The sequence below is a fragment of the Scyliorhinus torazame genome, chromosome 13 (genome assembly GCF_047496885.1).
Source record: "Scyliorhinus torazame isolate Kashiwa2021f chromosome 13, sScyTor2.1, whole genome shotgun sequence".
Lineage (NCBI taxonomy): Eukaryota > Metazoa > Chordata > Chondrichthyes > Carcharhiniformes > Scyliorhinidae > Scyliorhinus > Scyliorhinus torazame.
This window is the reverse complement of record NC_092719.1, coordinates 200,837,769-200,862,613: the sequence shown is the minus strand read 5'-3', so window position 1 is coordinate 200,862,613 and position 24,845 is coordinate 200,837,769. Positions and strand designations below refer to the sequence as shown.

Genomic DNA, 24,845 nt, shown 5'->3' with positions numbered 1-24,845 from the left:
GAATGGAGTGTTCAAGACATTTTATAAAAAATTATATGAAGCTCAACCCCCGGATGGGAGGGAGAGAATGATGGGCTTCTTGGATCGGCTGGAATTTCCCAAGGTGGAAGAGCAGGAAAGGGTGGGACTGGGAGCACAGATCGAGGTAGAAGAAGTGGTGAAAGGAATTAGGAGCATGCAGGCGGGAAAGGCCCCAGGACCGGATGGATTCCCAGTCGAATTCTATAGAAAATACGTGGACTTGCTCGCCCCGGTATTGACGAGGGCCTTTAATGAGGCAAAGGAAAGGGGACAACTGCCCCCGACTATGTCTGAAGCAACGATATCGCTTCTCTTAAAGAAGGAAAAGGACCCGCTACAATGCGGGTCCTATAGACCTATTTCCCTCCTAAATGTAGATGCCAAGATCCTGGCCAAGGTAATGGCAATGAGAATAGAGGAATGTGTCCCGGGGGTGGTCCACGAGGACCAAACTGGGTTTGTGAAGGGGAGACAGCTGAACACAAATATACGGAGGCTGTTAGGGGTAATGATGATGGCCCCACCAGAGGGGGAAACGGAGATAGTAGTGGCGATGGATGCCGAGAAAGCATTTGATAGAGTGGAGTGGGATTATTTGTGAGAGGTGTTGAGGAGATTTGGTTTTGGAGAGGGGTATGTTAGATGGGTGCAGCTATTGTATAGGGCCCCGATGGCGAGCGTGGTCACGAATGGACGGGGATCTGCATATTTTCGGCTCCATAGAGGGACAAGGCAGGGATGCCCTCTGTCCCCATTATTGTTTGCACTGGCGATTGAGCCCCTGGCGATAGCGTTGAGGGGTTCCAAGAAGTGGAGGGGAGTACTTAGAGGAGGAGAAGAACTCCGGGTATCTTTGTATGCGGACGATTTGCTACTATACGTGGCAGACCCGGCGGAGGAGATGCCAGAAATAATGCGGATACTTGGGGAGTTTGGGGATTTTTCAGGGTATAAATTGAACATGGGGAAAAGTGAGTTGTTTGTGGTGCATCCAGGGGAGCAGAGTAGAGAAATAGAGGACCTACCGTTGAGGAAGGTAACAAGGGACTTTCGTTACCTGGGGATCCAGATAGCCAAGAATTGGGGCACATTGCATAGGTTAAATTTAACGCGGTTGGTGGAACAAATGGAGGAGGATTTCAAGAGATGGGATATGGTATCCCTGTCACTGGCAGGGAGGGTGCAGGCGGTTAAGATGGTGGTCCTCCCGAGATTCCTCTTTGTGTTTCAGTGCCTCCCGGTGGTGATCACGAAGGCTTTTTTTAAAAGGATTGAAAAGAGCATCATGGGTTTTGTGTGGGCCGGGAAGACCCCGAGAGTGAGGAAGGGATTCTTACAGCGTAGCAGGGATAGGGGGGGGCTGGCACTACCGAGCCTAAGTGAGTATTATTGGGCCGCTAATATTTCAATGGTGAGTAAGTGGATGGGAGAGGAGGAGGGAGCGGCGTGGAAGAGATTAGAGAGGGCATCCTGTAGGGGGACTAGCCTACAGGCTATGGTGACAGCCCCATTGCCGTTCTCACCGAGGAACTACACCACAAGCCCGGTGGTGGTGGCTACACTGAAGATTTGGGGACAGTGGAGACGGCATAGGGGAAAGACTGGAGCCTTGGGGGGGTCCCCGATAAGAAACAACCATAGGTTTGCCCCGGGGGGAATGGATGGGGGATATGGAATGTGGCAAAGAGCAGGAATAACGCAACTGAAAGATCTGTTTGTGGATGGGAAGTTCGCGAGTCTGGGAGCGCTGACCGAGAAATATGGGTTGCCCCAAGGGAATGCATTCAGGTATATGCAACTGAGGGCTTTTGCGAGGCAACAGGTGAGGGAATTCCCGCAGCTCCCGACACAAGAGGTGCAGGACAGAGTGATCTCAAAGACATGGGTGGGAGATGGTAAGGTATCAGATATATATAGGGAAATGAGGGACGAAGGGGAGACTATGGTAGATGAACTAAAAGGGAAATGGGAAGAAGAGCTGGGGGAGGAGATCGAGGAGGGGCTGTGGGCAGATGCCCTAAGCAGGATAAACTCGTCGTTCACGTGTGCCAGGCTAAGCCTGATTCAGTTTAAGGTATTACACAGGGCGCATATGACTGGAGCACGACTCAGTACATTTTTTGGGGTGGAGGATAGGTGTGCGAGGTGCTCGAGAAGCCCAGCGAATCATACCCATATGTTTTGGTCATGCCCGACACTACAGGGGTTTTGGATGGGGGTGACAAAGGTGCTTTCAAAAGTAGTAGGGGTCCGGGTCGAACCAAGCTGGGGGTTGGCTATATTTGGGGTTGCACAAGAGCCGGGAGTGCAGGAGGCGAGAGAGGCCGATGTTTTGGCCTTTGCGTCCCTAGTAGCCCGGCGCAGGATATTGTTAATGTGGAAAGAAGCCAAGCCCCCGGGGGTGGAGACCTGGATAAATGACATGGCGGGGTTTATAAAGCTAGAGCGGATTAAGTTCGTTCTAAGGGGGTCGGCTCAAGGGTTCACCAGGCGGTGGCAACCGTTCGTCGAATACCTCGCAGAAAGATAGATGGAATGGAAAAAAGAAGGCAGCAGCAGCAGCCCAGGATCTGGGGGGGTGGGGGGGGGGGGGGGGGGTGGCGGGAGAGGGGGGGGGGAGGAGGAACCAGAAGGACTCTCAGGGTTGTTAATATATACTGTATAATACATATAGGTCGTTGCGACAGATAATTATATATTGGACTGTTAAATTATATTTTTGGAGAGTGTTACTTGTGATAAGGCAGTTGCCAATTAGGGTTAGTTTTCATTTTTGTTATTTATTATTTATTCATTTTTGTTTATAAAATAGGTCATTGTTATTTGTGTTGTTATAATATTGTGTAAAGGATGCACAATGTACTGTGTTGGTTGACCAAAAATTTTCAATAAAATATTTATAAAAAAAAAAACAACGCCTGCCTGATTTTTCAGGAGCCAGTTAATTGCCGGGGGCGACTGCATTCAACTTCAGTCTCACTAATGAGATTGAAACAAATGCAAATGACTAATGATAGTCTCGCCAGTTTTGGGTGTGCTCCAGAAGTCGCCATTGGGAGTGGGCTGGGTAAATTGCAAACTGCTTTGCACCCGGCTTGAATCTCGATTTTGCCCTTTCCCGCTATTTACCCGGTGCGTCCAGATCCACACCGAGCACACCGCAGCGGAGGAATAGCTCCCCTTGAATATTTTTAAGGCAAAGATAGATTCTTGATTAGAAAGTGGGCAGCACAGTAGCATATGTGGCTAGCGCTGTGGCTTCACAGCTCCAGTGTCCCAGGTTCCACTACCCACTGGGTCACTGTCTGTGCGGAGTCTGTACGTTCTCCCCGTGTCTGCGAGGGTTTCGTCCGGGTACTCCGGTTTCCTCCCACAGTCCAAAGATGTGCAGGTTAGGTGGATTGGTCATGATAAATTGCCCTTCGTGGCCAAAAAGGTTAGAAGTAGTTATTGGGTTACGGGGATAGGGTGCAAGTGATGGCTTAAGTGGGTCGGTGCAGACCCGTGTGGGCCGAATGGCCTCCTTCTGCACTGTATGTTCTATGTTCTAAAGTGTGTAACAGGTTACTGGGGACAGTCGGGAATGTGGGGTTGCAGTTACAATTAGATCAGCCATGATCTTATTGAATGGTGGAGCAGGTTGAATGGCCTACTCCTGCTCCTAATTAGTATGTTCATATATGCACCTCAAAAACCCACAAACTTGGACATAGGAAGATTAAAAATGTGCTCACTCTTTGCAGAGGAACTCTTTGCAATAGATATATAAAAGCATTTGTATTGTGTGTTGGTCTCGTGGCTCAATCTATACTGGGGAGGTTTCCCTTTTAACAGGAGTAATTCTGGTCTGACACAGGTAGGTTACTTTACAACTACTTTATTAACACTTTACAAGAGAGGCCTCAAGGTAGGTACAGCTCTCTCGGGTATAGACTGTTCTTTCAGTTCCACAGAGCCGCTGCCACATGGCTGCTGATATCACTGTTGCATCTTGAGTGATTAGCACTGCTGCCTCACAGCGGCAGCGACCTGGGTTCACTTCCGGCCTTGGGTGACTTGCATCTTCTCCCCATGTCTACTTGGGTTTCCTCCGGGTGTTCCGGTTTCCTCCCACAGTCCAAAGGTGTACGGGTTAGGTGAATTGGCCGTGTTAAATTGCCCGTTAGTGTCCAGGGGTGTGCAGGTTAGGTTATGGGGTTACGGGGATAGTGTGGGGTGGACGGGTGAGTGGACATGGGTAGCATGCTCTTTAGAATAGATTATTCATGAATGGCTGCCCCTCACCTGAGGTGAGGCGATCCTCAGGTTAAATCACCACCTGTCAGCTCTCCCCCCTCAAAGGGGAAATCAGCCTATGGCCACCTGGAACTGTGGCAACTTTACCTTACCTGCTCTTTAGAAGGGTTGGTGCAAACTCGATGGGCCAAATGGCTTCCATCTGCACTGTAGGGATTCTATGGTAATAATAGTCACCACTTACTCATTACAAAAAGAATTAACCCATTGTACTATACTGCCCCACTGCTCATAGGTCTTTGTCTGCTACCAAGTCTACCTTTATACATACATAACCTTTCCCAATGGACATACCATACACACAACATTTTGCTTCTCCATTTAGCAAGTTTATTGATAAGTTTCCAAACACCATACATTCCAATTTTAAAGCCAGAATTACATAGCAAGGAATGACTGAACATCAAACCATAGATTGTACTTCCACCAGATTTGCTTTAAATTGCTGCTGATCATACATATTCTCAGGATATTCTACTGGTAACCCTTATGATTTTATTTGGCACAAGCAAGAATTTGGGGCTGATGGTATTTAAGCAGCAGTTTACGATGTGCGACTGTGAATTGTCCTATGAGTAGACGCTGTGACTCCATTCTAAGCGCCCTCTACAATTTTGTTCCCATTCACCCATCTGATGCCCTTGTTCAATGCTCTACCCTGACATAATTTAGAGTTGTCTACTTATTCCCCAAACAATTCTGTGTACCCTTTATTGTATCTCCACTCTGATTATAACCTATCAGCATTCTCTTTTCCCTTGGGTCAATAAGAATGAAGAGCAGCTCATGATGGAAAATCAATACCTGTTGCAGCATCGTAGGGTATGTGACTGGCTAAGGTGTATGTAACACACATATCAGAATTGATTTTGTTTCATGTTGTAATGCAAGACAGAATCATATTTTGCTCAGGAAGCTCTGGGTTGACACACACTGGAACTTTCTAACCTTGCAGAGAATAATTTGGACATCTCTCATCACCAACTGATGGTGAAACCAGGAGCTCAATGTGTGGAATCGCAGATGCACAACTGTTCTCTGTCACTCTAGACCATGCTGCATGGGTGCATCAAGCAATAGTCTTCAAGTATAATTGCAGAATGCTGCAAGCATCAGATGAACAGAATATTGAGAGAAATGCTACAAAAGTCAAAGATTAAGGAAAAAGGCTTACCCTGTGGAACTGGTTGTACACCAGGTAAGTAGATAATTGATTCAAACATTGAGCTGCAGGATAAGCTGCACCTATCATTTGTGTCAAGTGTTTCCACTCACCACTGTTAGAGCGAATGATACTCATGGGCGTGTATGGAGCTCCATTTGATTTAGAAGGTGAGGCAATAAATCTAGACAGGACTTCAGCAATGCTGTAACCTGGAGGGCATATACTATCCAGAATTAATTTTTATGCTGATGTGTGTAACAGCTACCTGCCTTGCACTTTCTTGCTACACTCAGTTTTCAAGAAGCAGTTTCACAAGAGATTTCGGGACATCCTTCATGTTATTCATTGTCAGAGTGTGGTATCTTACAGTTTATGAATATTCTTGCTGATGAAGAGGCCAGTTCCTGTTCTTTCAGTAATTGCCTCGTCTTAAATATACCTTATCCTATGCCACAGGATGTTGGTGTCTTTGAGTGCACTATTATGCCCAGGCATGTTTATAAGATTTCATGAACGTTGGTCCTGCAGATGAACTCTGCTTCGAATTTTTAAACCCTACTTCACAGGATAATCAGTGTTGTAACTCCGTGGGCTGGATTCTCTGCCGTCATGGCGCCGAGGTCCCAGGTTCGATCCTGGCTCTGGGTCACTGTCGGGTGGAGTTTGCACATTCTCCCCGTGTTTGTGTGGATTTCGCCCCCACAACCCACAACCCCGCAGGCTAGGTGGATTGGCCACACTAAATTGCCCCTGAATTGGAAAAAATGAATTGGGTGCTCGAAAGTAAAAAAATAAAAAATGGATTCTCTGCCGCCTGCCGTTGGTCGCAAAGTTCCCAATGTGATCGAGAATCCAGCGCCCGGCTACGATCCAGTTCCGATGCGCCAGTCCCCCGTTGGTGCAGAGAACCTCTGCTGGGGACCTCTCTAATTAGGTGGTCTCTGGTTGGGTGTCGGTGACCCATAAAGTCCTGGGGGGTACGTGGCTGAACTGTATTGATGTGGGGGGGGGGGGGGGGGAGGGGGGGGGAATTCTGTTGTGGGGGGGAGGAAAATTAAAAGCAGAGTTCATCGGCTGGACCAAAGTTGAGATAAATTTATAAACATGCCTGGGCATAATAATGCACTAATAGACACCAACATCCTGTGGCATAGAATAAGATATATTGAGCAGGCGGTCCGATAGTGGGATTCCCGAGGGAATCCCTTGCAATCCTAGCCATGCACAAATTTGCACGGGAAGGGATTGGGACTCGCTTCCTGATTTGTATTCCCACTGTGAGTGCAAATCAGGTGCGATTCAGCTCTGGCGGGAGAGCATAGTCTCCCAAATGGAGAAATGTGCCCCGTTTTTCTAGCTGGATTCCCTCATAATTTCACATTATACCTGCATTCCATCGCAAGTCCTCCCTGTTCTTAGTGTGGGTGCGGCCTTGCCTCGTGTGCACATAAATGAAAAATGACCAATTTCAGGGCGAGAATGTGTGCTGCGGACAAATGGAAAGAGCAAAGGCGGGGTGTTTCGGGGATAATTTTGGAGCACATTTTTGCCGATGCTGAAACTGTCTAAAAACCCAACCACAACCACTTAATTAATCAAATTTGCTGTGAATTTCATCACAAAGACTAAAATTTACACATTAGCCGGTTTTGCTCCCATGGATACTTTCCATCAGGCTGACACACCTTTCTCTCCCACTTTTGTCTGTCTTTACTTCTTGAAGCTGTTGACTCCTTGCTGAGATACAGTCAGTACCATGCGTCCTGGAAGATACCTTCCCAAATGGATGATATTCAGGTGCAGGTGTCCACAGTGAGTGCAGACAGACCTTTCAACCTGAACCTTCACATTTGCCCTCAAAAGGAGGAGATCCCAGACCTGCAGTTGTGATTCTTGGGATTTGAGACTGTAAAGGTGATAACAGAAATTTAAGTATTTGCTGGTGAGCTAAATAAAATAGTGAAATGTTGTAAATAATAATTGTCTTAGTGGTGCACTGCAAATATCGGACTGAGGCATGGCTCTGTTCCTACAACAGGCTTCAATCCCTGAGGCTGTCTTAGTTGGTTTGGATCAGATGTTGCCGTTGAGGTTGTAGCTCGAGATGGGGAAAAAAGTCATCCAAGGGGATCAATTTTCACTTTGGAAAGTAGGTATAGATAGGATGAGAATGATCTGGGGGGGGTGTACGCTTATTGCTGCTGATGAGTGTGACTGAAACAGAGGTAGGCCTTTTCCCCATGCAAATTGGGTTCCAACAGGCACAAACCTCCTGGGGCCGTGGAGCAGTGACACGCATCAAGACCCCAATTTGACAGCTGCAGCATGCCTGCTAAATACAAATAAGGCCAGAGCCTCAAGGCTGGCCAACCAGTTCGCTCTGTTGGTTGACACCCTGAGATCAACATCGACTCCACGGTTTGAGCTCCTGATTGCTGTTTTGTGATTACCCTCTGAAAGGTGTACAAGTGTAGGCAGTATGGGGATTACAGCAATTAAATTAGCTTACTGACACCACCACTCTAGCTTCATGTAAGAATGTTCATTTCAAAGTAGCACCTGAGATTTGCAATTTTGAATCACCACCTTAAATTGATACATTAAGAAAAAAAAGAAGGAAATAATGCTGAATTCCCAATCTAAAAATTTGATTCAGTCTTACAATTAGGCCCCATCCCACTCTTGTAGCACTGGCACTTAAACTGCTCTTGCATGCTATTCAGAGCTTCAGAATCAAATTCTTGACGGAGTTGTTCAGGGTTATTGGAAAGAAGATCAGAGATCACATTGCTGAATTTGGGATCAAGATGCAGATAAGCTTTGGATTCAGGGTCCTTCCGCACACATCGTCCGTTGCCATTGCACACAACCTTACTGCACAGCATAGCTGCTCTCGTAACGTTTAGGATGTACGGTCCAAGTTGATTGTTAATGTAGTTCTTCAGATTCGTGCAGGTCTCCTAATAGAAAAATAGAAGTACAAATACTTGCTAAGAGAGTTCCTAAAAATTAATTCAGCACTTTCAATGTTCTTCAATATGTGGTAAATTTGAACAATGGATCAAGGTACACTAATGGGTTCTGCCATGAATTAGCTTCTCCCAGTGGATTATTTGAGAGAGAGGCCAAAAGATGGAGATGGCGTAATCTAACTGCTACAGGTCGAGTATCCTTTACCTGAAACTCTTGGGGCCGATTTTATAAAACTTCAATCACGGTATGTTGGCGTTGCTGGCTCTGCTGACATTTATTGTCCATCCCTAATTTCCCTTCAACTGAGTGGTGTGCTGAGCCATTTCAGCGGGCATTTAAGAGTCAACCGTATTGTTGTGGATCTGGAGTCACATGTAGGCCAGACCAGGTAAGAATGGCAGATTCCCTTCATCAAAGGACATGAGTGAATCAGATTGCACTTCAGTATTCAGATATTTTTGGATTTTGGACCTACTGTATTGACCTACATTGCAATGGCCTCAGCTTAGGCTAGCTGTAGTCTACAAATACTAGATTTGTCTCCATTTGCCAACTTTCACACACCCAACGCCTGTAAACTCTTATTGCATCTGGAATACATGTCTTCAGCTAAATGTGTTCACATGTTTGAGGATGAAATACTCACCAAAGTGCGAGCGTAGTTATTATTTCCCCATAGAACCATTGCAGAGGCCCCCATGGCTGCACTCTCGCCAATGGTGTGAACCAAGTCAATCTGGAAAATGACAGTTAAAGATGTGAATACATCTTGGAAACAGGTACTTTGGTTAGAGCCAATTTTCAACTTATTGGAAGACTAAAATATCTCTCATGTTACTTTACAGAGTAACGTACAACGACCATGTGATATCGAAAACCAACAAAATGGAGAAGCTCCCTTGTGCCAACGAGAGGGGATCTCGAGCTGGCTGATGGATGGGTCTGAAAAGCACCATTTCTTTTCTTTTTGTCTCCCCATGCCTCATACACAGTTCATAATAATCTCACAGTGAGTGCATAGTCTAGGTATGAATTCAGGTCCTAATGTTCCCCAAGGTTGGTATACTGCCACCTCCCGAAAGCCCCCCTTTCTGATTCCCTTAAGATTCTTCCCCCTTTCCCAGCGTTTAGCTTCACTCTCTGCCACTTACCACTATCTATCAGAAAGTGCAGTAAGAAATCTTACAACACCAGCTTAAAGTCCAACAGGTTTGTTTCAAATCACTAGCTTTCGGAGCACTGCTCCTTCCTCAGGTGAATGAAGAGGTAGGTTCCAGAAACATATATATAGACAAAGTCAAAGATGCAAGACGATACTTTGAATGCGAGCATTTGTAGATAATTAAGTCTTTACAGATCTTTACAGATACAGCAACTCAACAGACTGATCAAGACCTTGGATCCAGACCTTCAGAGCAACCTACGTGCTCTCATCACACGTACTCACCACATTGGAGATCTCTACTGCCTATCGAAAATACACAAGGCCAACACACCAGGCCGTCCTAACGTATCAGACAATAGGACCCTGTGTGAGAACCTCTCTGGCTACATTGAGGGCATCTTGAAACCCATCGTACAAGAAATACCCAGCTTTTGTCGCGACATGCTGGACTTCTTACAGAAATTCAGCACCCATGGACCAGTTCAACCAGGAATATTGCTCGTCATAATGGATGCCTCGGCACTCTACACCAGCATCCCCCATGACGACGGCATTGCTGCAACAGCCTCAGTACTCAACACCGACAACTGCCAATCTCCAGACGCAATTCTGCAACTCATCCGCTTCATTCTGGATCACAACATAGAACATAGAACGATACAGTGCAGTACAGGCCCTTCGGCCCACGATGTTGCACGTCATCATCTTCGACAACAAGTTCTTCATTCAGACGCACAGAACAGCCATGGGGACCAAATTCGCACCTCAATATGCCAACATCTTCATGCACAAGTTTGAACAAGACCTCCTCACCGCACAGGACCTTCAACCGGTGTTATACACCAGATACATCAATGACATTTTTTTCCTTTGGACCCACGGTGAAGAATCACTAAAAACGACTACACGATGACATTAATAAGTTCCATCCCACCATCAGACTCACCATGGACTACTCTCCAAAATCGTTTGCATTCTTGGAGACACTCATCTCCATCACCACAGCACTTTGCTTTACTGCAAGCCACCGGATAACCTCAGGGTGCTCCACTTCTCCAGCTTCCACCCTAAACACATTAAAGAAGCCATCCCATATGGAGAAGCCCTCTGTACACACAGGATCTTCTCAGATGAGGAGGAGCATAACAGACATCTACAGACGTTGAAAGATGCCCTCGTACGAATGGGATATGGCGCTCGACTCATCGATCGACAGTTCCAATGAGCCACAGCAAAAAACCGCACCGACCTCCTCAGAAGACAAACATGGGACACAACCGACAAGAATAACCTTCGTCGTCCAGTACTTCCCTGGAGCAGAGAAACTACAACATCTTCTTCGCAGCCTCCAGCACGTCATCGATGAAGATGAACATCTTGCCAAGGTCATCCCCACTCCCCCACTACTTGCCTCCAAACAACCGCGCAACCTCAAACAAACTATTGCTTGCAGCAAACTACCCAGCCTTCAGAACAGCAAACACGACACCACACAACCCTGTCATGGCAATCTCTGCAAGACGTGCCAGATCATCGACATGGGTACCACCATTACACGTGAGAACACCACCCACCAGGTACGCGGTACATACTCGTGCGACTCGGCTAATGTTGTCTACCTCATACGCTGCACGAAATGATGTCCCGAAGCGTGGTACATTGGCGAGACCATGCAGACGCTGCGATAACAGATGAACGGACATCGCGTGACAATCGCCAGGCAGGAATGTTCCCTTCCAGTCGGGAAACACTTCAGCAGTCAAGGGCATTCAGCCTCTGATCTCCGGGTAAGCGTTCTCCTTCAGGACGCACGACAACGCAAAATCGCCGAGCAGATACTTAAAGCCAAGTTCCGCACAGATGAGTGCGGCCTCAACCGGGACCTTGGATTCATGTCACATTACAGTCACCTCCCCCCCACCATCTGGCCTGGGCCTGCAAAATCCTACCAACTGTCCTGGCTTGAGACAATTCACACCTCTTTAACCTGGTGTTACCCCATCTCTGGATCTGTAAAGACTTAATTACCTGCAAATGCTCACATTCAAAGTATCTTTGACTTTGTATCTTTGACTTTGTCTATATTTATGTTTCTGGAACATACCTGTTCATTCACCTGACGAAGGAGCAGCGATTTGAAACAAACCTGTTGGACTTTACCTGGTGTTGTAAGACTTGTTACGGTGCTCACCCCAGCCCACGCTGGCATCTCCATATCATGGCCAGGATTCTCCGCTATCAGGCGGGGCGGGCCGTACCGGCCCGAGGAGTGGTGTGAGACACTCCGGCGTCGGGCCGCACGGAAGGTGTGGAATCCTCCGCACCTTCAGTGGCTAGGCCGGCACCGGCGGGGTTTGCGCCGCACCAACCGGCGCCAAAGGGCCTCCGCCGGCCGGCGCGAGTTGGCGCATGCGCGGGAGCGCCATGGTGTTCTGGCATGATCCGAGCGCATGCGCAGGGGGGTTCTTCTCCGCGACGGCCATGGCGGACATTACAGCGGCTGGCGCGGAGGGAAAGAGTGCCCCCACGGCACAGGGCCACCCGCAGATTGGTGGGCCCCAATCGCGGGCCAGGCCACCGTGGGGGCACCCCCGGGGCCAGATCCCCCCGCGCCCCCCTCCACCGAGGACTCCGCAGGCCACACGCAGAGCCAGGTCCCGCCGGTAAGTACCTTGTTTGATTTACGCCGGCGAGACTGGCCAAAAACGGGTGGCGACTCGGCCCATCGCGGATCGGAGAATCGCCGGGAGGGGGAGGGGGCCACTGCCAACATCCCCCGACCGGTGCGACACGATTTCTGCCCCGCCGAAAAACCGGCGCAGGAGAATCTGGCAGCCGCCGTCTGGGCGGCGGGGCGGGATTCACACCGCCCCCCGCCGATTCTGCAGCCCGTCAGGGGGCCAGAGAATCCCGCTCTATATCAGAAGGTGGGCAGACACCTGTGAATTTTGCCTTGATACCAGCTGCTTGTACTTGTGAAAGAGCTGGAAGATTTCAATATGAATCCACATCAATTGACAGCTGAACATTACATTTCCTGGAATCAATACCAGTTATGGCAGAGAGAATGCACAGGGGCGGAGCAGTTGGGAAACTATTTCTCCAGCATTTGGTGGAAAATCTACCTCACAATATATTAGTGTTTGGCTCCATTGCTCTAAAGGGCTGATTCCACCAACTAGATTGATTATTTATTTACCGTGTCTTTGTGTATAATATTTCAGCTACTTTAATATTTAAGTATTTTTCTAGATCAGCGATTCACTGAGAATCTCAATAGCGGGGTAGGAGAGTGATGAGGTGCAAGGAGGGAATTCCAGAGCTTAAAAATTGCTTAAAGAGTAACTGAATGCCGAAGACAGACAGAGGGCGGTATTTATCTGTGGTTCGCCATTTCAGATCGCGGGCCCGGACGTGGGGAGCACTATTGCTCTCTCCCTTTGTGCCTGTTCTCACGTGATTAGTGTCAAAATGTATTGTTGGGGGGAGTTGCGGGTAGACACCTTTCATTGGTTGTTGTTAGTTAACAATGCATTACATGGGGGCGGGGGGGGGGGGGGCTGGAATAAAGCATCCTCCACAAACAGTCATTGGACATGGCACACAGCCCTTCAAGCAACCCATCTACCCAACCCTTCAAGTACTACATGCCCTTCAAGTGGCCGCTTATGCAGATCATGATTGGATTTCCCAGACATTTCAGAACCCATTGAATTGGAATGCAATAACGTTCAGGGACTGTTGAATAAGGAGAGCTGAAGAACCCCAGAAATTTTCATAGCCAGCTGGTGTGAGAGTATTGAAGGTGGTATTTGCTTGTATTTTCTGTCAGTTACATACTACATCCCTGCTTGGTCCTGTGTTTTTCCTACCTGTGTCACGAAGAAACCCAAATACAAAAACAGCTGAAACTGGGACTCAAATCTGTGACCCAGATTTTTTCAGCTAAAATGGCATTGGGTCTCTGGATCTAGAATTCCCACCCACATTTCCAGCATATCCTATTTCATGGCAAAAGAGGGGGTGGCATCTGATTATACACATGGAGGAAATCTAAGCATTGAAATTCCATTTGAACTTAGTGCTGAGCTCCAACAGACCCCATTTTTGCAGGAATGAGGTCTGTTTCCCACACTGTATGACTTAATTTTTTTAAGAGTAGATTTGAATGTATATAATGGATACGGTCTGTGGAACTATCAAGCTGTCAAATTATTTAAATCCTCTGCTCTTTAAATTTTGAGAAAAAAAAAACCTGTTGTGTCTCTGAGTTGAAACAAGATGGGGCTATCAATTAATTTTTTTCCCCATATATTTAGAGTACCCAATTCATTTTTTCCAATTAAGGGGCAATTTAGCGTGGCCAATCCACCTGCCCTGCACATCTTTCAGTTGTGGGGGAAAAACCCACGCAAACAGGGGGAGAATGTGCAAACTCCACACGGACAGTGACCCAGAACCGGGATCGAATCTGGGACCTCGACGCCGTGAGGCAGCAGGGCTAACCCACTGCGCCACCGAGCTGCCCTCGTGCTTTCAATTTCAATAGGTGATTGTTGACATAAGCTTGAGGGTTATCATTACAGGTGTAAGGCTAATTCCACAATCTGTCATTATCACGGTTAATTCATAATATGATTGACAGCTCCAAGAAGTTAATCAGTCAATAGCTGTCTTTGATGTGGGGTTATGAATGCAAATGTTTCTTTTTATAAGGGATTAAATTTGAAGCAATTTAAATATATTGAATAGGCTTTTAACAATCAGAAGCCCAGATTTTCTCAGTCTGCATGACGTGGAGCTTTATCCAAAAAGGCACCAGGGCACTGAATCTGGAAGTCCCACCCCAGAACCGGCATTCACTATTTTCTGCCAGGGGTGGGAATGGAGGAGGGGGATGGATTTCACACATATGCAGTTCGCAGAAGCAGCAGCACACTTAAAAGTACAGTTGCCTGCAATTAGAAGCGATTTTGGTCACTGCCATTTCCTGGGACTGGGACTTACGACCTTGAGCAAAAAAGTCATATATAACTATCTGAATGTCTTTGGAGAGGTCAGGTACACTTTTGGAGAGCTTAAAACGTTTCAGCAAGTCCCACAGAAGTTCAACCATTTTGAAGACAGGTGTGTGACTAGCGCACAAAGGAGTTGGAGAATGAAGCTTGTGGCCTTGGAAGGGTGTTTATCTCTGGCCCTCTTGACTGGGGCGTTCAGGTAGGAGGAAGGAGACCGTGATAAGGGACGATAAGAAGCCGCAAAATGAAGATGGCATCTTTGCATATTCGCACCATTGAGGCAAGTGAATGAGTGCAACTTGAAGCCAGAGTGAGGGGACAAGGGCTGGAGTGAGAGGCAGCACAGTGCTAACCTGTCAGGAGGGGGAGGTGGGGTGTGTTTGGTGGGGTGGGGAGGATCCTTGTTAACTATTGTACACTGAGACAGCCTTTAAAGATGGCACCCAGATCTTTGAAAAACAAAGTTGTTGGCGGGGGCAGGGGTCTGCCCCATGGGATCTGCTCCTTGCTGTTTCATCTTCTACATCCTGAACAATACGGCAGAGAAAGTAACCATTGGTGCAGCTTCAACATTGCTTTTACTGCCCACTACGTTTGTCGGTGCAGACAGTGAGTTAAGTGGAGCCTCGGCGGGGCCTTCCCCGATAAGGCCAAAAAAAATAATGCCGCTTGATAGCAAGGTCATTTTTGCCGCTGCAGGCTCAGAGAAACACCCCTCTATCTGTACCCAAAATGTTTCTCCATTTTGTTTTTTTTAGCATGTGCCCCACCTCCACCATACCAACCCCGGAGCGAAAATGCAGCAGTCCGGAGTAGTTTTCCCCCAGCAGGTTCGGCGAGTGGGGAATTTTCCAACTCTGTGCACCAGTTCCAGGAGCAAAAATCTGAGCCAACGTGTGTTGTTTATATAGTGAGGCCTGTAGTAGATATTTATAATTTTATTTTGTTTCACTTCAGCACTGAGGCCTGGTGAATTGGCATGGAGGGCGTAAGAGCAACAAAGGGTACATGGGGCACATGGCCTGGCATAGTTGGCATTAGCATAGGGGCCTAAAGGGGCTATGGGAAGGAGAGGGTGGTTTCATGGCTTGGCATGAGTTGGCATCGAGCGGCATGAGGGAAGAGTAGAGGAGCATAGGTTGGCATGGAGGGCATGAGGGCCATTGGGGAGGTTGTGGGGATGAATTGGCATGGATGGGACATCTAGATGGGTGGGGTATTAAAAGGGCTGTGAGAGATGAAGGCGTATGGGGCCCATCTCTATTACATCGAGGCAGGCCTTTTAAACAGTCCATCTCAACACTCAAGAGCCCTTGTGGCTGCCCTGAACTGTTTCTGGGAGGACTCGATACATTCATCCACCTTCTCCCCCATCTCCTTGGCACCCGGATCAGAAATCTGGCGACTCGGGGCTGTTTCACTGTAGGTGGGTGCGCCGGACCGGGACGTGACTGACTACACACCGTACTGGGAGCAAAAATACAGGGCCAATCTGTGATATCAGCACTGTGGATCATTTTATTGAATGCCATTTGACTTATTCTGGGACAATTTCCTGCTTACCTCAGAAAGGAAGTCGAGTGTATGTCGGTAAGAATATCTGCCGTAAACCAAAACAGGCAGGGCTTCATTGGATCGACCAAGGGCAGCAACACGCAGAGCCTCCTTAACCCTGTAGTGAGCAAACTTTTGAACATGAACTGTGTCTGCTACTCTGCTCGGGATGTAGACACTGGGATACAGGCACTGTGATACCTTCCAGAGCCATGCTAGCTGGTTATTTCTAGGGATGTCTACCTTCGGGCATTGCCCTGTGTAACCAGTTTGTGTGTCTCTCTTAAAGTAATTATAGCAGTCGGGATATTTATAGAAGCCCCAGCAACCCTTTGATCTAAGTTTATGTCCTTGTTCTAGTGTTTGCCTCATATAATTCTGGGCAGCTGTTTCATATTTATTTTTGGCAATCGGCAGAATCTCACTCTCAGGTAAATCAGTGTTTTTGGTTTTTTCCAGCTCTACAGATTTTTTCCTGTAGATATCCATAATGCCCCAGTTGCGGACCCAAAGTGGTCGCCAATCTTCCCAATCTACCACTGCAAGACCACTGAAGTCTTGATCCATTACTTTGTTAATGTCTGTTGTTGACACTTCGAGGTGCCTGGACAGACTGGCATTCTGGACAAGACCACCATTCACTGGGGTCCCCTTTGCGGTATAGAAAGGGTAGAGCCCCAATTGTTTCTTGTAGAATATGGTGATCTTCTTCCCCATGAGGAGCCCATTTTCATTTTGTACAATGTCAAAGGCACTCAAATCCAAAGTAACATCATATTTAGTTTTACAGTTTGCAATAGGCGTGTTCCAAACCACAGTGAATGGCTTATTGTAGATCATTGGTGAGGCTAATGTTGTCTTCACTTCTACCCCCCATATGATGGCTGGCTGGATGGAGAAATAAAATAAGGTGCATGCGGGTAGGATAAGACCTGGCAACATGACTGTGGCTCTTTTCCCAGTAGCTGGTGAAGATCTCCCAATTAATGCGGATCACTCTGAAAGACAGAAACCAAAGAAATCTTATTTGGAAACCAAGGAATTCCACACCAATTAATCAATCACTCGAGATCCAGTGCACAATGGTTAGGCGTACAGCGTAAAGGGACAGAGGACTTCAGGATCTCATCCCTCATCCCACCACCGCTGTTATCCACCCAGTAGCTGGCGGCAGTCTTACCAAACGGGAAGCCCGAAAAGCAACCCTGACCGGGGGCGTTTTCAGGCTTTGCAGGGGTGGGGAAGGAGGGTAGTTCCCGCATTTAAAGGCAATCAGTGCCTGATCAAAGAGGCTTGACATCGAGAAGGGGAGCCCATTGAGAGTCACCCCCGCCCTTGCTCACAACCTATTCTCCCCCGCAGCCCCCAGCCTGTACCCCTGCTCCCGCCGTTACTTAGCTGTGTCTGGGTCCCTCAGTGTTCCTAGACCGCGGGTGGGTGTACCACTGCAGCAGCCACTGCCTCCCTCGTGGCGCTACTGAGCAATGAGGAGCTGCAACCTCTGATTGGCTGGCAGCCTCCGATGGGTAGGACCTCGTCTCCGGCGTCCTTGATCCCCGGGGAAGGCTCACTCTGCCAATTATTTTGGTGTACCTTCCCGAAAAGATGGAATGATGAAAATGAAAAGTAAATCAGTGCAGCAGGAAAAGGTCACCATCCACTCTGGCTGTAAAGTTGGGGTTCTGTTCACGTAAACTCTCACAAAGGGCCTAATCGACAACAGCGAACATACTTTATAATGGGCGTGTATTAGATAGGTTCCAGTCATCACAAAATTACTCGCCTGCTGTACATCTGAACTTTGCTCCTCCAGATGTGGCAACCTCTCCAACTCTTTACCTATCTCTCCTGAGCAGCAATATCCCTCAAATACACACCCCAAAAATAAAGCAAATCGCCTTGATTGCAGTCACCATTAACAAAAATTCCATTACCACAACATGTAATTAGAGTCTTAAAGTTACCCAATACCTAATGGTTCTGCAGTGCCAGAATGATATTTAGAAGCTTGACTTTGAGTTTAATCACATTTCAAAAAGAAATAATGGCGCGCTTTTAACACTTTCACGCAAACAAGTCGATAATTGCCTTTCAGCAAATTAAAACCTGCAATGCATTAATCTGTGAACATACGAATTAGGAGCACAGGTAGGCCATTTGGCCCATCGAGCCTGCTGCACCATTTGATAAGATCCTGGCTGATCTGTTTGTGTTTCGAGTTCTACATTATCACCTATCCCCGATAACCTTTAATTCTCTTGCCTAACAAGAATCTATCCATCTCCGCCTTAGAAATATTGCCCCACATCCACCGCCTTCTAAGGCAGAGAGTTTGAAAGTCGCACAACGCTCTCAGAGAAACAATTTCTCTTCATCATTGTCCTATAAGGGGGACAGTGCCCCTAAATTTAAAAATGTGGCCTCTATTGCTGGACTCACTGACAAGAGGAAACATCCTTTCCATGCCCTCCTTGTCAAGACCATTCAGGATCTTATATAGTTCAATCAAGTCACCCCTCACTCTTTTGACCTCCAATGGAAACAAGCCCAGTCTGTCTGACCTTTCCTTATAAGATAACCTGCTTGTTACAGGTATCAATCTAATAAACCTCCTCTGAACATCTTCCAATGCCTTTAAAGCCAAGGTGACCAAAACTGCCCACAATGGGTGGGATATTCCGTAGTAGAGGCAGCTGACCATTGCTCGGTGTTGGGATCTTGTGTTTGTCAACGAGGTTTCCTGTTGAATGCACCCCTCACCACTGGGAAACCCATGGTGGGGGTGCACTGCCGGCGGGACTCGAAGATCCCGCTGGTCGGAACGGCCACATAATTCGGGTCAATTATCGAAATGTGGTCTCACCAATACCCCGTCTAACTGAAGCATAATATCCTAACTTGCGGGATAGAATTCTATTAGCCTTAATTACTACAATACCTGCATACTAACCTTTTGTGACTCATGCCTTAAAACACCTAGGTCCCTCTGCACCTCAGAATTCTGTTGTCATCCTCCATTTAGGCAATATCGTAATTCTTTTTTGCTTCCTCCCAAAGTGAATACATTTACATTTTCTCACTTCTAATCCATCAGCCAGATTTTTGCCCACTCACTCAGCCTACCTACATCCATCTGCAATCTCTATATGCCCTCCTCATATGAAATAGCTCACCAGCTCACTGCCCACTCCCCCCCCCCCCCCTCCCCCCCCCCCCCCCGGTCAATCTATGTTGCATTTTCAAATTCAATCACGACTGCAGTTTCCAGGAAGACAAACCCTTGCTCTTAGGCTCTTTCCCTCATTTGTGATCCCTCTTTAAAATGAACCACAGTAGAAATATTTCTGATTTCAGAAGATATTTCGGGACCAGTGTCATTGAACTGCGAAGATTTGGGCTGTGATGGGTGATCACGTGTGCAAACACTTGCAGTAGAGAAAAAGAAATTGGCGAAAGAAGAGTTTGCCTGTACGGTAGTTTACTGTATATGTCTGATCCTGTTTCCTCCCTAATGTACATTGGATGTTTAGCATGGTTTCCTCCCTAATGTACATTGGATGTTTAGCATGGAAATACCTGACATTTCCACTTGATGGCGCTGGTTTCCTTGGTGCAATTTTCCTCATTTTGGCTTAACCGATGCAAACGATTGGGGAATAATAAAAGCAAATTTGATTCAGTGCATCTCAGGTTCTGATAAGATTTTGTGCTAGAAACAGGCCCCATCCAGAACATTGGCCACACACCCAGATTAATTGAAATTCAATAAAAGTCAAATGTTACATATGGCTGGATTCTCCGGTACCCCAGCCGCGTATTTCTCAGCGGTGGGAGGTGGTACGCCATGCATTGGTGGCAGGATTCTCTGTTGACGGGATTCTCCACTTCGCCCACAGCGCGCCCGCGGGTTTGCCGACGGTGTGGGATGGCCACAATGGCCAACCCCATTGGCCGGCTGCCGGAATGGCGGATCCTGAAGAAAACGGGGCTGGCGGGATTCAGAGTCCCGTCCAATGTCTCCCGGGGTTCCATTCTGGGACCTTCCCGTTCAGTAGTAACATCACCCGGGATCATAAAAAGTGAGAAGGAAGCTACATTGTGACCCACCTCCCATGTTTGAGTGTGTGCAAACAGACCAACCGTCTGACTTTACCCCAACTTGAGTTTGCTGTGGGGTTATGAATAGGAATTGGATCGCCGCTCAAAAAGGGGAAAATCAAAATCAAAACACCTTCCTGTTACAGAAGTGTGGTGAGAGGAGAAATTAAAGCTGCTTGAAGTAAACCCCTCCTGTCCGTAACAGATAACTCACCTTATCGAATAGCAGAATCTTTTTGATAACAAACGGAATAGCCAAATGTGCTGGGGTATGACTGGATGTTTATTCAGGTCCTGCTATAACTTGACATGAGCTGCTTCAGTAAATAAACTATAATTATACATGAACACAATGGAATAATCAGCAAAAATCCCAACACCAAAGGGTCAGAATATGTCCCTTGCATCCATTATCAGTATGGTGCAGATAACCAGAAATGCATTGGGAAATGCACTTGTCAGTATTGTACATATCGGATCCAATGTTCCCTCTAAACAGTGAGATCGTGCACCAAAAGGTCCCCACATAGGCTGTGCACAAGTTGGCTCCTCTAAGTTACTGCATGAATAATAATAATAATCTTTATTGTCACAAGTAGGCTTACATCAACACTGCAATGAAGTTACTGTGAAAAGGCCCTAGTCGCCACATGATCGGGTACGCGGAGGGAGAATTTATAATTCCTTTGGGACTTGTGGGAGCAAACGGAGCACCCGGAGGAAACCCACGCAGACATAGGGAGAACATGCAGACTCCGCACAGACAGTCACCCAAGCCGGGAATCGAACATGGGACCCTGGCGCTGTGAAGCAACAGTGCTACCCACTGTGCTACCGTGCTCCCACAGCACGCAGCTAGGTAAGAAAATTTAAAGGACCTGCAAACTAAAATGGATCAGCTGCCGACTACAAAAAATATTAGAGGGTCAGATGCTCTTTAAACTATTTACCTAAAGGAAGCTCGAGGACATGCAAGACCAGGAGCAGAAACTCAAGAATGTCCCTGATTCATTAGTCACCCGAGTGCCCCGTCACACCGAAAAATTGACAGAGCAGGAAATTTGTCTCGACCAATTAGTTCCTTTACCCAATACAATGCCACTCACGAGCGTTCTGATGGAGAGGTGCTGTATTATGCAGTATTTCTCAGCTTGACCCAAACTGTCCTATTCCATAAAGAGTTTCATGTCAGATTAATCATTTTCTCCCCATCGCTCCAAATTTACTTTTTGTTAAACAGCATTGCCTGGGAGGCAGGAGGGAGAGACCAGAGGATAGGAGGCTGACTCTACAACTGGCACCTGAGGAACCTGAGAACAATCAGTTTAAAATGGCCTCCAATGTTCCATATGCACCATCCTCCACAGATTGCAACAATCCAGTACAGGTGCAGGAAGGTGAGACTCTTCCTCAAACAGAAATGAAGCAGATCTCACAAAATGGAATTACCTCTGGCAGACAAGTCTGTGGTGTTGGGTGCTCTGAGGTACAGGCGAACCAACACGGTTGCGATTGGTACAACGCAGTTTTATTCCAACTAGTTATTTACACATCTGACTTGGTACTCAGCACGTGGTGACTGTATGAGTGTCTTGGTAATGAGGTCCTGGCCTTGTCCTGTCTCCAGATGGACTGACCAGGAGGTGTTTGTTTCTTGTCTTATACTGTGTCTGCTCTTGTCTGTGATTGGCTGTCGTGTTATGTGTGCTAATTGGTCTGTTGGTCTGTCTATCATGATGTGTGTGTTGTGATGTGTGTTTGAATATCATGACAAAGTCCAAATAGTAATGAGTTATAAAAATGAAAGGACTGTGTCAAACAGCTAGTTGAGTCTGGAGTGCTTTTCAGATCACGAGCCTGTTCAAAAAGCCAATTGTCTGTTAAATTCATTGATGATTTAAACGAGAGAATACAAACCCGCCCATATATACATAGATACGTACATAGAACATACAGTGCAGAAGGAGGCCATTCGGCCCATCGAGTCTGCACCAACCCACTTAAGCCCTCACTTCCACCCTAACCCCATAACTCAATAATCCCATCTAACCTTTTTTCTGGACCCTAAGGGCAATTTAGCATGGCCAGTCCACCTAACCTGCAGGTCTTTGGACTGTGGGAGGAAACCGGAGCAACCGGAGGAAACCCACGCAGACACGGGGAGAATGTACAGACTCCGCACAGACAGTGACCAAGTGGGGAATCGAACCTGGGTCCCTGGCGTTGTGAAGCCACAGTGCTAGTCACGTGTGCTACCGTGCTGCCCTAATTTAAGCACGGTGGCATAGTGGTTAGCATTATGGCTTCACAGCTCCAGGGTCCCAGGTTCGATTCCCGGCTTGAGTCATTATCTGTGCGGAATCTGCACGTTCTCCCCGTGTCTGCGTGGGTTTCCTCCGGGTGCTCCGGTTTCCTCCCACAAGTCCCGGGTGCTGTTAGGTAATTTGGACATTCTGACTTCCCCCTCTGTGTACCCGAACAGGCGCCAGACTGTGGCGACCAGGGGCTTTTCACAGTAACGTTATTCCAGTGTTAATGTAAGCCTACTTGTGACAATAAAGATTATTATTATTATGGGGTAAAATCTGAAAGCAATTCTGTGCTACCAGAAGTAGCAGTGCAGCTAGCGGCTAGGTAATGTGTTTTTCTGACAAGACCAGGACATCATTGCTGTTCTTGAACAGGTTGATGGAACCTTGGTTTAAAGTCTAACCAAAAGTTGGGGTTGGTGTACTTCTCTGGCACAGTCACCGAGATAAACAACTCAAGTAACAGAGGAAGGCTTGTATCGCTAACATTTTGACTCAAATCAAAAAGTACAACCAAATGAGACAATCTTGCACAGTACTTGTGAATGTTATAAAATGTGGGTATGTTTCAGCTCTTGGATTATTGCACAATCGGGATAGTAACCTGAAGGAGGGAGTGCTCGTGGGGGGTGGGGGGGGGGGGGGGAGTAATCAAATAAACATCGCTTGCAGGAGTAAAAGGGACAACAGTACACTTTTGCTGTACAATTAAGAGGCATTCACCAGTTGAGGTTGACTCTAGTTTCAGTTAGATATAATTCTCCAGCGATACTCATTTCATCACTGCTAATTGTTCCTATGCCACCAATGAGAGGCCTGTGAACACTGGCATTTTATTAAGGGTTAAAATACTCTAAATGCTCTCCTCTGACACAACCCATGAACATGAAGACTGGAAGATAATATCTAGATTTGTGCTCTTGGTTATTTTTTACAGATCTTTAGCAGGTCACAGAAATGACACAGACCTGCCATTAGGCTTCCTCTGAAATCCTCATAACAACAATGTGATGCCAGTCCCCTATTACCTTGAAACTGACCAACAGTCCCACTACCAGGTTACATTCTGTGTTACCATTAAAACAATGCAGATTTAATCACCATATGAATGATCAACATGTGATTGATCCCAAAACGGCACATGTGGAATTCTGCATTAATGCAGATTGCTTTGAAGAGGGGTTCCATCAGTTACTCTGCAGAGAACAAGAAAATCACACCTACCTGGCATGAGCGTTGCAGGCAAAAGCACTGTATCTCTTAGCTTGAAACCTGCTTGCACACATTGTACACAAAGAGAAAGAACTGGAGAGAATGCAAAGGGCACGGCAAACCGATTAGGACTTCAAATCTAATTTTTATTGATAGTGATTACCGGATGCAAAGCCAGGTGATGGCTAGGCGAGAGAAAGAGATTGGTGACGTTGTATGTGGTGGCTCGAGACCTACACTGGAGGCTTCCTCAAGAGGTTTATTGATGAGAAGCAAAGGCAGTTAAGTAACAGGAATAAAACACGATACAACAGGTCTTAACACTTTAGCTCTCTGGGTCCACACTGCCCAGGGTCCTGCTCCCAGGGCACCTCATAAACTCCCTATTGGTGGGGGTTCACACGTCCCCGTGTGATTGGCCCCGAGCTGGTCACGTGGTCTGTGGAACCCGGCTCCTTTAAGGGTCCCCGCCACCACACAATCTTAAATTATAAAACTACATCTGAAAACATAACGATCGATTGTCTTATTTTTGGCGGTGTTCAACTTACCAAATGGTGACCTGTCACTGAGTGGATCAGTTACCCTGGCGATAAACTGCAGGAGTCAATGAAAAGGATGCAACAGAAATGGAGCATTTATAGAAGAAAAGGGTTTCGGCAACACCCAAACATCAAAATATTACTCAGCATCTTGTGACAATTGTTCAAAAAAGATTCCCAAACAATTCTCTATTTCAACATTACAGGCATCAGCAAAATAAACACAAAATGATATTTTATTTGGTCATAGCAAGGCTCCATATATTGAAATGTAAACTCGTGATCAGAAATGTAATGTATTCAACCACAAAGAAGTTACATTGCATTTAATCTTGTTTTCATTGAAAAGGTTTGTTTATCGTGAATGTAAACTGAAAACATAATTTAAAAACCAAGTTGCACCCATTATCGTGAGAAATTATGCAAAATCAAATAGTAACATAGCACGATGATCATTTTCCTTCTGTACACACTCAATAGATATTTGAACAA

General features: G+C 46.7%; 1 protein-coding gene across 1 annotated transcript; it reads right to left on the bottom strand.

Annotated features, from left to right (window-relative positions):
• Window positions 1-4,624: 4,624 nt before the first annotated feature.
• On the bottom strand, window positions 4,625-24,420 carry LOC140388529 (hyaluronidase-1-like). Its single transcript, XM_072472888.1, has 4 exons — window positions 24,363-24,420; window positions 16,202-17,190; window positions 9,102-9,191; window positions 4,625-8,442 (listed from the first exon to the last, which is right to left on the bottom strand). Exons 2-4 carry the CDS (start codon window positions 17,132-17,134, stop codon window positions 8,122-8,124), a joined length of 1,344 nt encoding a protein of 447 aa, XP_072328989.1. The 5' UTR covers window positions 17,135-17,190; window positions 24,363-24,420; the 3' UTR covers window positions 4,625-8,121.
• Window positions 24,421-24,845: the final 425 nt, after the last annotated feature.

Excerpts from the sequence above, each read along its gene's own strand:
- LOC140388529 (XM_072472888.1), bottom strand. The coding sequence starts at position 17,134 with ATGTTGCCAGGTCTTATCCTACCCGCATGCACCTTATTTTATTTCTCC. Across the intron at positions 9,192-16,201 it reads CACTCGACTTCCTTTCTGAG|ATTGACTTGGTTCACACCAT; the intron begins GTAAGCAGGAAA and ends GTCATTTTCCAG. Across the intron at positions 8,443-9,101 it reads ATAACTACGCTCGCACTTTG|GAGACCTGCACGAATCTGAA; the intron begins GTGAGTATTTCA and ends TTTTTCTATTAG.